The following is a 14,257-nucleotide window of genomic DNA, read 5'->3' as shown; positions in this document are numbered from 1 at the left end:
ACGGGATCCATTTCCTTTTCTTCTAGAAAAAAATTACAAAATGGGAATTTTCATGATGAGATCTTATGTTTTGGTGTGGAAAAGAGGGAGGGTAAGATTATTATCAGACCAAATGGAACAAAGCACTCTTCTGGAATTCCTTGTCAGGAGTCTGAGCAAAGCCTGGGCTTCAATGGAGCCCTCTGTTCCCTATTGACTTAAGAAGTTGACAAGTAGGACCCTCTCAATGTGAAGTGGGCTCCCGACGGACAAAGAGAGCCCACACAGGCTGCAAGGAGAGGGATGAGAAGGTGGAGGCAGAGAGGGGGAGACTGAGCCTGCATTCACCCATCTTTACCACCGTGTCTTGAGTTACCGCTCACTAGGAGCTCTTCGCACATATATTAGTGCCTCTTGTTCATAGAGGGCAGTGTGGTCTTGTGAGCTGGATGAATAGCTAATTACTAACTGAGAAGAGAGGTTCATAATGACCACAAATGAGGCCACTGGGTTTTTTGGCGTGGTTTATTTTACATTTTTATTCGCAGTCAGTGTTGTTCAGGATTTCTATATTTATCCATGTAATGAATGAAGAATAAATTGGACAATAAGCACCTTCTTATCTAGAAATGAGTGGTTCAATACTGTAATCTTACCTTGAAATTGCATATGTTATGATTTAGAGCAAAATAAATAAAATTGAATGGTATAGCCATATCGTTCAGCTTGCTTTCTTAACATTAATGCATGTTGAAGCCATTTATTGAAAAGCGAAGGGTATAAACACTACACACAGAAAATTAAACATTAAACTTTTTCTCTTTTTACCTAGGTGGATGGTTTGCTGCGAGTAAATGGTGACGTTGGAAGTGACGATGTTCCCACCACACCTGAGAGTCAAGGGAGGGACTCGCCTCCCCATTTTCAGGCATCCCCTTCCCAAAGCAAAAACAGCACTGTAGATGGTGCTGTAGATGTTCCCTTGTCAGAAACCTCACTCCCTCACAGTACCCACACCTCTTCTAGGGAAGGAAGTCCAGTGTCAACAAAGGCAAAGGAGACACAAGATGTTACAGAGATAGCTTCTGAGGACACTCAGGAGGTCCAGGAGGAGAAAGTCACTGAGTCAACACCACCCAGCCGGCCCACCTCACTCCCATCAGTGAGAATTCCGATGTTTTATAGTTATTTACATTTTTTTGTCTTTTAAAGAAGCATGGTTAGTGGGTATTTTACTCCAAGCCCAGTTTTCTGGGTGCAGAGTATTTTGCCTCTCTCAATAATGCCGTATATTGAATACTTGCCCTGTATTCTGTTCCTTGCCATGCATTATATCATGCATCTTGCAATGATTTTGCCCAAATTTAGTTGAGATTGAACTCTTCAAGTCTGAAATATCATGTTTCGTTTGTACTTCTTACACAACATAGGCCCTTTGATCTGCAGAATTTAGTTTAGCATTCAGAAAGAAATCCATATGTGACCCCTACAGGAGCTGCAGAAGCCACAGGAAAGCTTTGGAAAGACTGGAAACCAGACAGCAGCTGCTTCAGAGGAAGAAAAGCCAAATGCTGTAGCTTATCAAAACCCACCTGCAGGTAGTAGTATGCTGACACCTTGTGGTTACTTTTAGAACAAACACGTGTTACTGAAGTTCATGCAACACTGTGCAACTATATTAGTAGATTTTAAACTTCTTGTATGTCTTTTTTCAGAAGCCAAACAAGAACAAGAAATGTCCAAACCATCTAGTGAAGACCTCTCTAATCTTGTCCAGTCTGGGGTTGATATACAGTCATATCAGCCAGTAGGTGATATCAAAACTCAAATTATGAGCCATCTGTCTAGTAGATGTCTAGTGGATAACATGCACTCATAACACAGTTCCACCCCCCAATCCAAGGACTTCCCTCTATACACAGACTACACAACTACCATCACCACGGTGCAATCCTTAATTTGTAAATTTATAACAATATTTATTTATTTATTTTTCCCGATTTTTATATTTGTACATTTTAAATTTTGAATACTGTTCGTATGTATATAGTGCTGCAGACCTGTGCACCTCACCCCCCTTTCTTTTCCTACATATCTGCACTGTGTAGGAGATGCTCTGTATCTCATTGTACATGTGTATACTGACAATAAAAGGTGTTCTATTCTATAATCTTAAATCTACCTGCAGGCCAATGATCCCTGCTCCCGGGAGCTCTTACAGAGGTCAGAGATGTCATCAAGCTCAGCTCCACCAGGATCATCTGGTTATCACCAGCAATGGGAAACAAAAGCAGGTATGTACATGTTTAACACCCAGACATCTGGCTTATTTACCATACTTATTGTTTTAGATGCTTGATCAGCAAATCCCTGTTAGTGCCTGTTTTTCTTTTTGCCTTCCAATATGTCACTTTGCTTTGCTGCTATGATTAAAGGGGCATTCAAAGGTTTGCGATCATGATGAGACTTGTTTTAGCAAAGCCTCGACTCACTTATCATATCGCTGTAGTATATCCCATTTTATTTCATAAGGGAGATGGACATGCAATCCAACAAAACATCAATCAAAAAATCTGCCTTGCTTTATTGTTTTTTTTCTTATTTGTTTTTATTCATAATTTGTATAACCAAACTGGAATTAATTTTTATGTGGGGAAAAAGTGTTGCTCTTTAAGGTTTTTTTAAAAATTTTTTTTATTTTAATTTTAGTTTTTTTTTATACCAGTTTTCCAGTTTCCACTTACAGTATCACAGGAGGAATGCTGCAATCTGCACCCTCTCCACCTCCTGGTTTTGACATCTATCCCTTATTCTTTCCTCCTTTCTTTCCCTTTCTCCCCTAATTCCCTCTTTTCCTTCCACCTGCACATTTATTTTATTTCGCTATAGAGCTTGCAAACAGTGTCAGGTCTTCATTGGCAACCAGCAGCCCTAAATTACGCTGGGAGTTCTTCGCTCCGCAAGGTAAACTCCCTCCACTCGTGGCGATCACATTTCCGCCCTTGAGTGCTGGTGCACAGGGCTTCCCTGCCGTTTCTCCAAGGGCTAGACCCCAGACCCATCTCTTGTTTATTCCTTCATTTCCAATGTTTTTGTGAATGAACAGTGACGTTTTCTGTGTTTTAAATGTGTTTTGAAGTTTCTCATTCTTAATATTACTGGCTCATCAGTGTCTTGTTGTTGTAAAAGATGTTCTCATCATGTTTACAGAAGCTCTTAATGAGAAGAAGTGCCCTTTGACAATGTATTAAAAGAAGATTATACACATTTTTGACCTGCTTAACTTTTAGTTTCATGCTTGCCTCAGTGTGCTTCACATTATGGGGGCTTTTCCACCAAAAGCTCTAACATCTGGTGTGTATTAGAGCTCTATTAAAGTTGTGATCAGCATTAATCAGTACCCACTGCAGTGGGAAAGCCAGATGTTGGGTAGGGGAGAAATATATTCTCACAGAACTGTAGTTACAGCCTGTAACTAACAGAAATTTATTTAATTGTGTAAGGTTTATCTGTTGTTTTGATCATTCGAACATTTGACTGTTATTTATAAGTTGTTGTGGACTCCTTTTGCGTAGCAGTCTTTCTGCATGCAAGTGTGAATTTCAAAAAAATAATCTCCAAAAGTTGATTCTGTTCATCTGGACGTAGCGTTTTGTGGGAGAAACGTTTCGTCACTCATCCAAGTGACGTCTTCAGTCTCAGCTGACTGCAGGTTTCCCCAAATCTTATAAACAGTATATTTGCATAATGACTGAAACCAGCCCACTGAAGGAACAAAGGGCTGGGAGGTCAGTTCCTTCATCATAATTATGCAAATTCTCATGACCATTGATCAAAGACCGCCGATCAATGGCCATGAGTTCCATTCACAAAGAGTTGGGGAATGGCTGCAATCACAGCATTGTAAGATGCTGAAAGATGTACCCTTAGGCCCCCTCCTCGATTCAGAGGTCGTTCCCTTTTCACGTAAATGGTCTCCTTGACTCCACGCTCAAACCAGCGTTCCTCCCTGTCCAGGATGTGTACATCCTCATCCTTGAAAGAGTGTCCACTGGCCTGTAGGTGTAAATAGACTGCAGAGTCCTGGCCAGACGAGGTCAAAAAAGATAATGTTCAGCTGTTTTCCACACACTGGTTAAACCTACAAAACCTGACCTAGTAAGAGGCAAAGTTTCAATTTATATCAACATTTTTCTAACTAGAAAGACAAAATAAAACCTTTGAACCTTTGACAAATTATTAATTTACTGACTATGATTGTTGCTCTTGGTGGACTCAGCTCTGTCTTTGTTTTCTTTCATCCCCATTTTACTCCTCAGGAAATCAGCACTTGGCGTGTTGTCTTTTTCCTCAATATCCGAGTGACTTAGTTTGATCCCCTGTGTCCAAATATCTCATTTGCTTTAACCGCTGTTTCCTTTCTCTGTAGAAGAGGCGGAAAAGGATCACCGTGGAAATGTGAGTAAATTCACAAAAACCCTTTTTACTGCTTATCCCCTCCTGCAGTACCATGGGTACACCAGTAGTTTAGCTTAATGTTGTAAAAGTAAAATTATGCGGAAGGGAGGGAATACACAAAATACAACAGGTAAGAGTGAAAAAGGTGTTTTAGACTTTAACAGAAACGCAAAGCAAGAAAACCATTAATATGACTGCATGTGAATCTTTCAGTTTTATTATTCAGTGCTCACATACTGTCATATTTTAGGCGCCTCAGCTAATTATTATAGGACACACAAAGCTGTTTATGTAGCATGCCAGATGATGATGCTGTAGTCGATGGCTGAGACTGCTTTTATTTTATTTTCATTTAAGCTCATCTCTCTCTTTCTCTGTCTCTTCTCTCCTTAGTAGGAGTCCTTTGGCTAGCATTGGAGTAGTGCTGTTGTGGTAGACCAACTATTTCTGTCTCCTCCCTTCTCTTCTTCTACTTTTTTTTGTGGTGGATGTGTGTGCACTTTGGTGTTGATCTGTGCGTGAATGGGTTGTGGTTGGATGTGAATGTGTGCATGGATATTTGTATATGGTGATATGTGTGTGTGGGTGTGTGTTGGGGTCTATCAGGTGTCAGTTCCGGTGTTACCCCAGGCCAAGCGGGGAGACCGCTGGTCTTGGGACCCGGATGAGGAGCGAAAGCGTCAGGAAAGGTGGCAGCAAGAGCAGGAGCGCATGCTGCAGGTACACAGTATACCTAAAAGAGTCAAGCATGGTGCATGAGGCTGCAAAGTTAGGGGTTAGCTTTCTTATAGAGAACAACATACCTACAGTGTGTTATAATGATATATTGTGTTTTAGCAGCACAAACCAGTTTTGTGGAAAGACATAACAGGTTGTGGTCAGTCTCGGCCCCTGAGGTTTTAATGACATTTAACTGTGAGACCTCAGACTCATTTCTACAAATGAGGTGATTTAACAAAAATAATAATAAATTGCAGCCGGTGTGGAAAGCAGGTGTTGTTACTGAATTTTGCTATTAAAGATTATTTCTAATATGATTTTCTGGAAAGCTTTTTTTTTTTTTTGTAACTGGAACTAAACATGAATCCAGACCACACTGCTGCACAGCTGCACAGTCACTGACTTGCTCCTCTTACAGTCGGATGTATTAACCACATTTCATTGCTGCTCGCAAAGCTTGCCTCCATATTTGTTTTGTATTGAACACATCCTCCTGTAAAGGCAAACTCACCCCCATCCCCCCCAAGCTGCGTCTGTGCACACTTTAACCATTAGGTGGCGATTTTGTGCAGTGGAAGAACCTCTGTTTTGGTTTTATTCCCTCACTGTCTCCATCTCAAGCCACAGACAGAGGCAAGGACTCTGTCCAAAGCTGCTGCTGTTGCTGCTGCCCAAGTCACCCTCTCTCTCCTCAATTTATAACAGGTGCATCTCAAGTCCACACACTTGTCAACATTTAATGGAGTTGCAGTGTCTGTTATTTATCAAGCTCATCTACAGTGTTATCTTGAAAAAAGACGAAACAGTGATGAAAGCAGATTTCCCTTCTTTCCAGTTGTTGCAGGATGGTTTGAGATGAGATGCGCTGAAATGGATGAATGTCTGGTGCATCAGTGTACTCATTACTTCCTTTTAGCCTCCATGCGTCTGTGTTGTCTATGTGTTGTCTTTAAATGGCGCCTTCTTTTTGGGGTTCTTACACAAGTCTAAAAGGTTAAAAAGGTAATCTGAGAAAATATGTTTGTGTTTTTTCTGCTTTTATTGGATATAGGCAGTTATAAACCATACTCCAAACCAAAGAACATTTAAATGGAGTTTTGAAAATTGTGTACGAACCCACTGTTTGAGAGCTTCTGCATGATACGCTTTCTGCTTTTGTCTGCACTGCCTGCTTTTGGTCTCCTTTGTTTGCTTTTTGTTCCTAACAAGCAGATATAAAATCTGTTTTTAGGCATAGCAGTGGATAGGAAGCTAAATTTGCCTTCACATATGTCTGTACATCAAGTTTCACATAGTTAAAGTGCATAATGAGGGTATTCTGCATGGAAATGTTGTAGCGTGTGCCTGTTATTGCAGCTCTCTGTCTTCTTGGACCAAGTTAAAACATTATCACAAGCAGAGAATTTTTAGCATTTGGTTGGCCTTTTGAAAAGTCTCTCAGTACTCTGTTGATGTCGGATATGTCTGCGCATTGCCTTTGTTTTCCAACTGCAGACAGTTTAGTCTTCCTCTCTGCTGTGCTGCATGTCATGTGTTGTGTTGCCATGGTAACAGGAGAAGTACCAGCGTGAGCAGGAGAAACTGAAGGAGGAGTGGGAGAAAGCACAGAAGGAGGTGGCAGAGGAGGAAAGGAAGTACCACGAGGAGGTGTGTGGGTGTGTTTTTTGCTTGACAGCACCTGTGATGGGTTTTTCTGCTTAACAATATCAACTGAATTACATGTAATATGTGTGTGTGAATTTGAAGTTTAAACGTAGTATTTCAGCTAACCTTCGCCCAGCTGGCCACTAAATTATGGTTTAAAATTCATCTATGTTCATATTAAAACAGGAGCGTCGGATACTGGAGGAAACCGTGACGCCTCTGACGCCCCGCTCTTCCGCCCTGCCCTCCCCCAGTCGAGATGAACTCTCCTCTCTCCCAACTGATCCTCAGGACACTATCGTTCGTTCTCTTGCTGACTGGGAACGTAAACAGGAACTGCTGGAGAGGCAATCGGTGAATAGCGCATTGATCATAATATGAGCTGTGTACCGTCACACTGTATAAATTCACCCTCATATGAACAGTGGCCAGAACACCTGCATGTGACATGTTTTTTGTTTTGTTTTGTTAATAAAGTATTTTCGTTTGCTACCTCGTTTAGCTGAGTTCAAGTTAAAAAAAAAAAGGTGCAATTTACAATTTACAATATAGTGTATATATGAATATGTTTATGATGCTCCTTGATGCATGCACAAAATTACATTATTTAATTTGGTCTTGACAATATGTGGCTGTAAACAAGCCACAACCACATATAGAGCACTTCATTGGATTTTAATAGCATATATGATAAGTATGATAAATATAAGTTATTGCTAAATTCATTACTTTTTAACTGGCTCAAGTTATTTTTGAAAGTCACTTAAGAGGACATCGAGGCTGGTCAGCTAACAGTTTGCTGTTTCTTACCTGCTGCCACAGAGGGAGAGCACAGAGAGCGTGGATCTGAAACGGAGAGAAAATGACCGGACTAGTGACATCAGCACCGCTGATGACAGCATGAAAACAGCCAGAAGGTTAGTTAAGGTGTCTCCATTAAGTAAATGTTCCAATGTTCTTTCAAATAATAAGTTCTTAATCCACAGTAGCACTTAATGAGGCTTAAATGTTAGAATACTGCTCTATATTTGGTCATAAATAGGAGGGCTTTCTTTGTTTTGTTTTTTTGCAAATGAGTTAAAAGGTTCAGTTTTAAATTGAGAGCCACTTTTGATTTTGATACTTTAGGTAAAGGTAAATCAGCTTAGAAGAGAACTGCTCTCAGGTTAAAATGATGAACTACTAAATGATAAAATGAGATCAGTGAGACTGATCCGCCTGTTTCTGTGTGATGAAACAAATCCTGCAGGCTATGGCCATGACAGTATTTTGTTTTGTGTCTTTGTCTGAATTCTGTGTATTTTTGACAGTTGACCGATCATTTCAGCACATTTCTCTCTCTGCTGTCATCAGCTCAATGAGTCAGAGCAGCAGTCAGGTGGAGAAATTTGGACACAGCCTACAGAATGGCCAAAAGGTTCCTCCGGTACTGGCCAAGTCTTCAACTCCAGTCAAGAAACAACAAGAACTCCCAGCAGACGGCAGCAAACCTCCAGGAGGACGAAGGTGTGTGAGAGAGAACAAGGCTTCAGTGTAGCTTCTGCCACAGTTCCTGAATATTATTCTCTAATAGCTTCCATTTGTTTTCCTCTTCTAAATAGAGGTGGGTTAAAAGCATGCACATTAATGCAGTTTCTTGTCCTGACACATATAATCTCCAAATATGCCATGTGTTCATGTTGCAGTGTGATTCTTTAACATTATTTTATCCTCTCATGTCCATTGTCTTCAGTTTAAAAAAAAATTCTGCTTTTTAAAAAAAAAAAATATATATATATATATATCTCTATCTCTGTGTTATAAATGCATATTTTAAATAATCACACCAGAAACCAGCAGGTTTCTATTGTGTTGGAGTAAAAGCTCCTGTTATGCTGTTTGACCACCAGGTGGCATCTTATACCTGCATTTTGCTTCATAGTCTTCCAGTACTTGAAGCAGCATTATTGTTTGCCATGACCGAAGTGTTATAAACCTTATCAGCAGAATCATATACTATAGTAACACATAACAATACATTTTAATGGATGAAGTAATGCTGGATCTATCCAAACATCACTGAGCAGATTTGACTGTTGTTCTGTCTTGGATTGGCTCGTGTCTGTCTCTGACAGCCAATAGTGTCGCTGTAACTGCGAGTCATCGTCATGTTGCATGTTGCTGTCCATTTCCAGGAGTGGCCCTATTGATAATAACATGGGCCGCAGCTCATCAAAAACCCCTGCAGCATGCCCACCACCCTCTGACGCACTGCCTCCAGCACCCAACAGGTATTGCATCACAAATGGCCCACATGGAGGAAAGGGAGCTTGTGATTCACTTCTGCATTGTCATTTTCTGCTTTGCTGCTTGCATTTCTCCACCCAGCTCATAACATGTACCAGCAGCATTTACCCTCTAACCTGTATGGTATTTGAATAGAACCAAAGAATGGTGGAGTCGAGAAGTAGCAGTGTATTCATTCATTTTATGTAGTTTTGTTTTTTATGTTTCATCGTCGTACAATGAGCACATTCACATAAACTGCTCCAAATGATCCATTATCCAGCTTTAAGAAATTGTGTTTTCTTTCAGTTAACATGTTTTTAAAATGCAGTTAACAGCACGCAGAGGAGACCAAAAACATACATGTACACCATGATGTCAGCAAACAGCCTCTGCTGAACATCAGTGAAAGCACAAGACAGCACGTACATGAATCTCTGCCACAGATAACTGCCTGCAGAATCTATAGGGAATGAATAAGACTTCTGGCTTTCTGGTTTCTGTTTGCAGTTTTATTGGCAAATCGTGTTTGAGCAGGCTTAAGTTACACACAGGTGAGCAGTCCTTGTAGAGATCAAAAGAGGGGATGCATTTGCTGAAAACACATCTACTGACTGATGATAATGTTGTTTTTTTTAAATGTGTTTCCATTCAAAGACAGTGACTGATAGAAGGAACAGAGAGTCTGGATTTCTTGGCTACACCAAAAACCCCTGAAATATTAGCTTTTCCCCAGGAGCTAAGTCAGCATACTAGTCAATGAATTTTCAATATTTTAAATATACAGACTCACAAGTTAGCAGGGGTCAAAAAGAGCACCACAAAACATAAGAGTGGAAAACCAGATTCTATCTTAATATTGGTGATTTTCCATCTATGTGTCTTCCTACTTCTCTCCCTCTCTCTCTCCTATAGGTCTGTCAGTGGGAAGAAGCTGTGTTCCAGCTGTGGTCAGCCATTAGGGAAAGGGGCTGCCATGATCATAGAGACCCTCAGCCTCTATTTCCACATCCACTGCTTTAAGGTTGATGAAAGAGAGAGTGCTCATCTTTGTCATTCTCTGTTTTGTGTATTATCCAGATTAGATTAGATAAAATGAGTAGCAGTGTTAAAAGATAAGAGTGGTTAAATTATTGTTGTTTTTCTTCATTTTTTACTTCAGACAATAGTCTACAAATATTTCAGGTCAAGTCAAGTGCAAACAATTTTTAAATCATCAAACACGTGTAAGAGTATCAGTTGAATCGATGAGGCTCTACAAGGCTTTGCTTCAAAGACTGCCTGGTTACCTCTGCTCTTTGATTAAATTTATGTACAGCACTTACAATAACAGGTCACAGGACATTTTAAAATTAGCTGTGTTCCGTATTCTTCCTGAACTTGGAAAAGGACAGCCTGTATAAATAAAGGATTTAATAATAATCAGTCACCCATCTGTATGTGATCTGTCTTTAAAAATGTCCACCTTTTAGTAGAAATAATTGGTTTGAGTCTCAGTACCACAGAAAGTGAAGGTTTGAAAGCCAAAAAGATTTAATGAAGTCTTTCACTGGATTTGTTGACACTTAGAAACTCTTAGGGGAACACCAGGCTTCTCCTTTAGGATACAACAGTTGGTAACAACATTTGCAATTTCCCTCTGTCTCTCTCTTCAGTGTGGCGTGTGTAAAGGACAGTTAGGCGATACAACCACAGGGACGGATGTTCGAATAAAAAACGGCCTCCTCAACTGCCACCAGTGCTACATCCGCTCCCGCTGTGAGTCCTCCTGAACCCTCTCCTATGTCTTCCTCCTCTGTCTCCCCCTACATTATATCTATGTCTCCCAGGGAGAATGGAACATTCACATGAATGTTTACGTCTGTGGTCAGGGTGTACGGAATTAGAAAACAACACCACCATAAATAACTAAAAATAACCAGAAATAAATAACTATCTTTTTGCATCATCCTCACAAAACAAAAAGTTTAATCTTTGTATAAAATTAGAAGAAAAAAAAAAGGGAAAGGTATTCTTCTCCCTTATTGTTTGCTAATGTTGGCCATATGTCTTATTTTCAATGATGAATAAATGCAGATTTTAATAATGTGAGCAGCAGCAGTAAATACGGCTCTCATGAACCAGGTAGAAAAACAAACCAAATTTATTTTGATTTATTGTTTTCAAAGTAAACTTGACACTATTTTATGCTAAAACTTTTCAGTGTGTTTCAAAACTTAGACTCTTTATTGCAGCGTAACTGTGAGGCTGATAGGACAAGTGTATTTTAATATGAAAATCCTCGCCAGCGCAGCTTAATACAGGTGCACCAGATGCAGTGAAGCTGAAACGGGCAGAAGGAGGAAATGGGGGTGTTGCACTCAGAAGAGGAAGACAGTAACTTTCTGTCCCTTTCACTTTTACTGCACAACAGCAAAACTTTTTCAAACAACACAGCTCGTGTTTCAGTAACCTCTCAACAGCCGTTATCATTCGGGGATCAGTAAACCGCAAAATCAAATCAGGGCCTCTATCAGAAAACTCCTGAGTCTTTATCTCAAATTAAGAAGGTCTTCTTTCATTAAAGCTCCATGTCCTTGAACATGAAGTCCCAGAAAAACAATTGTGGTTTATAAAAATTGCCAATTTGATTCTCTTTCCCCTCTTTTCCTTTCCTGTCAAGCTGCCGGACAGCCAACCACATTGTGACGCTCGACTGACAAGCACAAGGTTCAAAGGAAGAACCCCCCCATCCCTGTTTTAACCTGATTATCTGCAAATCACGTCCTTCGCAGCGTGTCAGAATCTTTGCATCTTCTGCAGTTCGATAACCATTCAAGATTCATCATGTGGCCCAAATGTGGGAAAAAAAAAAGTCTTCATATGTGTGTCATCTGATGCATGAGTGAAATCTGGATTTGATTGGTCCTCATGCCACCACAGACTGTGTTTCATCACGCAGCAGCGAGAAAAAGACTGCTCTGAGGCGGCAGCCATGTTGAAAAGAAAACACATCTGCAGATGCTTCAAACACAGGTAGACTATGTTGATGCCCTGTACTGTCTGAATGAACACAAACAAGGTGTTCAAAAATGTGAATTATTGCCAGTATATTATATCACTTTTTATCGTTTAAGAGAGATTTTCTTAATTTGGAGGGATAAGCATCCAAAAACTGGAAAGAATATAGATTATGCGGTAAGGCAGCTAGGCAGACAGAGAGCCTAAACAGGTTTAATCCAAAACACATTAATAAATGTATCCTCCTTCAGTTAAGTGATAAATTACAGCAAACAGATATAGAAAGTGCAATAAAGGTGACTATTTAGACTCAAATACAATATAGAGCAAGCCACTATTTTTATCCTTTGGCCCTTGCAGTGACCTCCAGTGTCTCTTTTTCTTTACAGAATAAAATTAGCTTCGAGTATAAAGACATAGTATGGATGTAGGTTCATCATTAGGGCAATAACAGGACTTAAAAGCTGGTTTTGTGCTTTTGGGTCACAGCAGGTTGTTCCTCTTCCAATCTATCAGCTTGGAAAGTCAAGACTTCAATGTGCCTTAGGAAAGCAAGGTGATGCAGGAAAAAACACCAGCTGTATGATGGTGTTTTATTTCTCCTTTATTTTTTGTTTTATTTTATTTTGTTGGAGGGATCTGGCCAAATTTTAAACTGCAGACAAGAAGGCTGCAGCTCTCCCTCACATCACGCTTTATTTTAGTTGATAAGTACTGTTTATTTTCACTCAAATTTGATTTCATAATTCCCCCGCCTCCATTCCTCTGTGGTTTGCAGTGCTATAAAAATGCAAAGACTGGAATAAAATGAAATAAAGCGTGTGATGTCTACTTGGTAAAAGACAGATAATGTATAATGCAGGGGAAAATTTCATTTAATTTGGATGTTTTATTCTAGAGTGATATAGACTTCTCTATGCTTTTAATTGAGGTAATTTTGATAATGGCTCAATGATAGAATTCATTTATACCTTGAAAATTAAAAAAAAATCACTAATACACGTTATTACTAGGTAAAGAGCAAAAATACTATAAACATATACCAGCAGCAGCTGCACCTGTGCAATATTTGGTTGGATGAAAACTAAAGATTTGTGGCGCTGGCTGCACATTTTCAGTCACTTGCTTCTTTTTTAAGGTGTATGAGAAGAGCTCTTCCTGTTATGTGTTGTGGATGTAATGAAAAAAAGTGCACGTTTAAGCCTAAAACCAAATGATTTGCTGTATGAAAGCAAACTAGCAAACAGCCTCCTTTTTCTCCTCCTGAACTGTGTCCTATAGCCAAGCTTCCCCTCTGGGGTCATCTCTTGATCTACAGTATTTTTAAACTTCTGTTATGATTGTGTATTTTTTTTTTCTCAATTTAGTTAACGAATAATTGTCAAGCCCAGTCTCTTATAGCGGGATCTTTGAGACGGAGCTCTATATTCAGACGGTCTTCTTATCGCAGGATAGTTGGGGAATGAAACCTTTTACGTCTGTTCTGTATTTATTGTAATATTCACCTGAGCACTATGCGAAATATAGATTAATTTGATGTTTAAATGCATTTGCATTTATAGCATACTGTATGTTTATAAATAAAATGTTATACATTAACGCCCTGCTTCTGTCTGGTCATTTTGCAATAAAATTACAGAAGAAAAGTAAATAAATGCTTTAAAATGTAGATTTAGTAAGATGCCTGTTTGTTAAAAGTGTCACAAAGCGAAACTCTTCAGGTCTGGAATCATGAGTAAACGGACAAATATTATGCTCAGTCATTTCACCTGTAATCACAGCGTATTTGTTTTTGTCCTTTTTATGTGTCATGTGACTCCAAGAACAAAAAGCTGACCGTAACCAATTTTCGAGTGTTATTTAAAGATTTACATAGAAATTGTTTAAAATGTGTCTTCCTATTGATAAACTATCAAATAATATAATAGCTCATTCTAACCCAGTGAGAATAGAAACCTCTTTTTTTTTTTCTTTTCATGTGCGTTTTTATGACAGCACCATAAATTTCTAATGATAAAACACAAAAAACCCGTCTGTAGCCTAATGATGTTTTCAGGTGATACTAAAATAATACTCAAGTTGGGTCAGAATAAACCGAGAATAACGACTCCGAACATTTATTTGGCCTTAAATTCAAAGAGGTGCCTATTAAGGTCCTGAGTTTTTTATTAGAGTGCCTTTTTAAAATGTG

General features: G+C 39.3%; 1 protein-coding gene across 3 annotated transcripts in view; it reads left to right on the top strand.

Moving 5' to 3' along the window:
• The window catches only part of LOC146638156 (LIM and calponin homology domains-containing protein 1-like), an 82,488-nt gene extending 68,909 nt beyond the window's left edge, over positions 1 to 13,579 (top strand). For 2 of the 3 annotated variants that reach the window (XM_085360273.1, XM_085360280.1), the window contains 15 exons: positions 812 to 1,141; positions 1,472 to 1,577; positions 1,695 to 1,786; positions 2,168 to 2,273; positions 2,869 to 2,943; positions 4,409 to 4,437; positions 5,044 to 5,157; positions 6,712 to 6,804; positions 6,988 to 7,155; positions 7,624 to 7,718; positions 8,155 to 8,307; positions 8,976 to 9,071; positions 9,982 to 10,090; positions 10,722 to 10,824; positions 11,729 to 13,579. In XM_085360273.1, coding sequence (XP_085216399.1) covers positions 812 to 1,141; positions 1,472 to 1,577; positions 1,695 to 1,786; positions 2,168 to 2,273; positions 2,869 to 2,943; positions 4,409 to 4,437; positions 5,044 to 5,157; positions 6,712 to 6,804; positions 6,988 to 7,155; positions 7,624 to 7,718; positions 8,155 to 8,307; positions 8,976 to 9,071; positions 9,982 to 10,090; positions 10,722 to 10,824; positions 11,729 to 11,754 — 1,695 coding nt within the window. In that variant the 3' untranslated portion in view covers positions 11,755 to 13,579. The remainder of the gene's footprint in view (positions 1 to 811; positions 1,142 to 1,471; positions 1,578 to 1,694; positions 1,787 to 2,167; positions 2,274 to 2,868; positions 2,944 to 4,408; positions 4,438 to 5,043; positions 5,158 to 6,711; positions 6,805 to 6,987; positions 7,156 to 7,623; positions 7,719 to 8,154; positions 8,308 to 8,975; positions 9,072 to 9,981; positions 10,091 to 10,721; positions 10,825 to 11,728) is intronic. The other variant, XM_085360286.1, reaches the window with a different exon arrangement.
• The last annotated feature ends 678 nt before the right edge of the window (positions 13,580 to 14,257 follow it).

Source organism: Diplotaxodon limnothrissa, linkage group LG2 (assembly GCF_057381915.1).
Source record: "Diplotaxodon limnothrissa isolate DT_005_m linkage group LG2, D_limnothrissa_male_GT1.1, whole genome shotgun sequence".
NCBI lineage: Eukaryota > Metazoa > Chordata > Actinopteri > Cichliformes > Cichlidae > Diplotaxodon > Diplotaxodon limnothrissa.
Note: the sequence above shows the minus strand (reverse complement) of the source record. Positions and strands in the feature narration are given on the sequence as shown.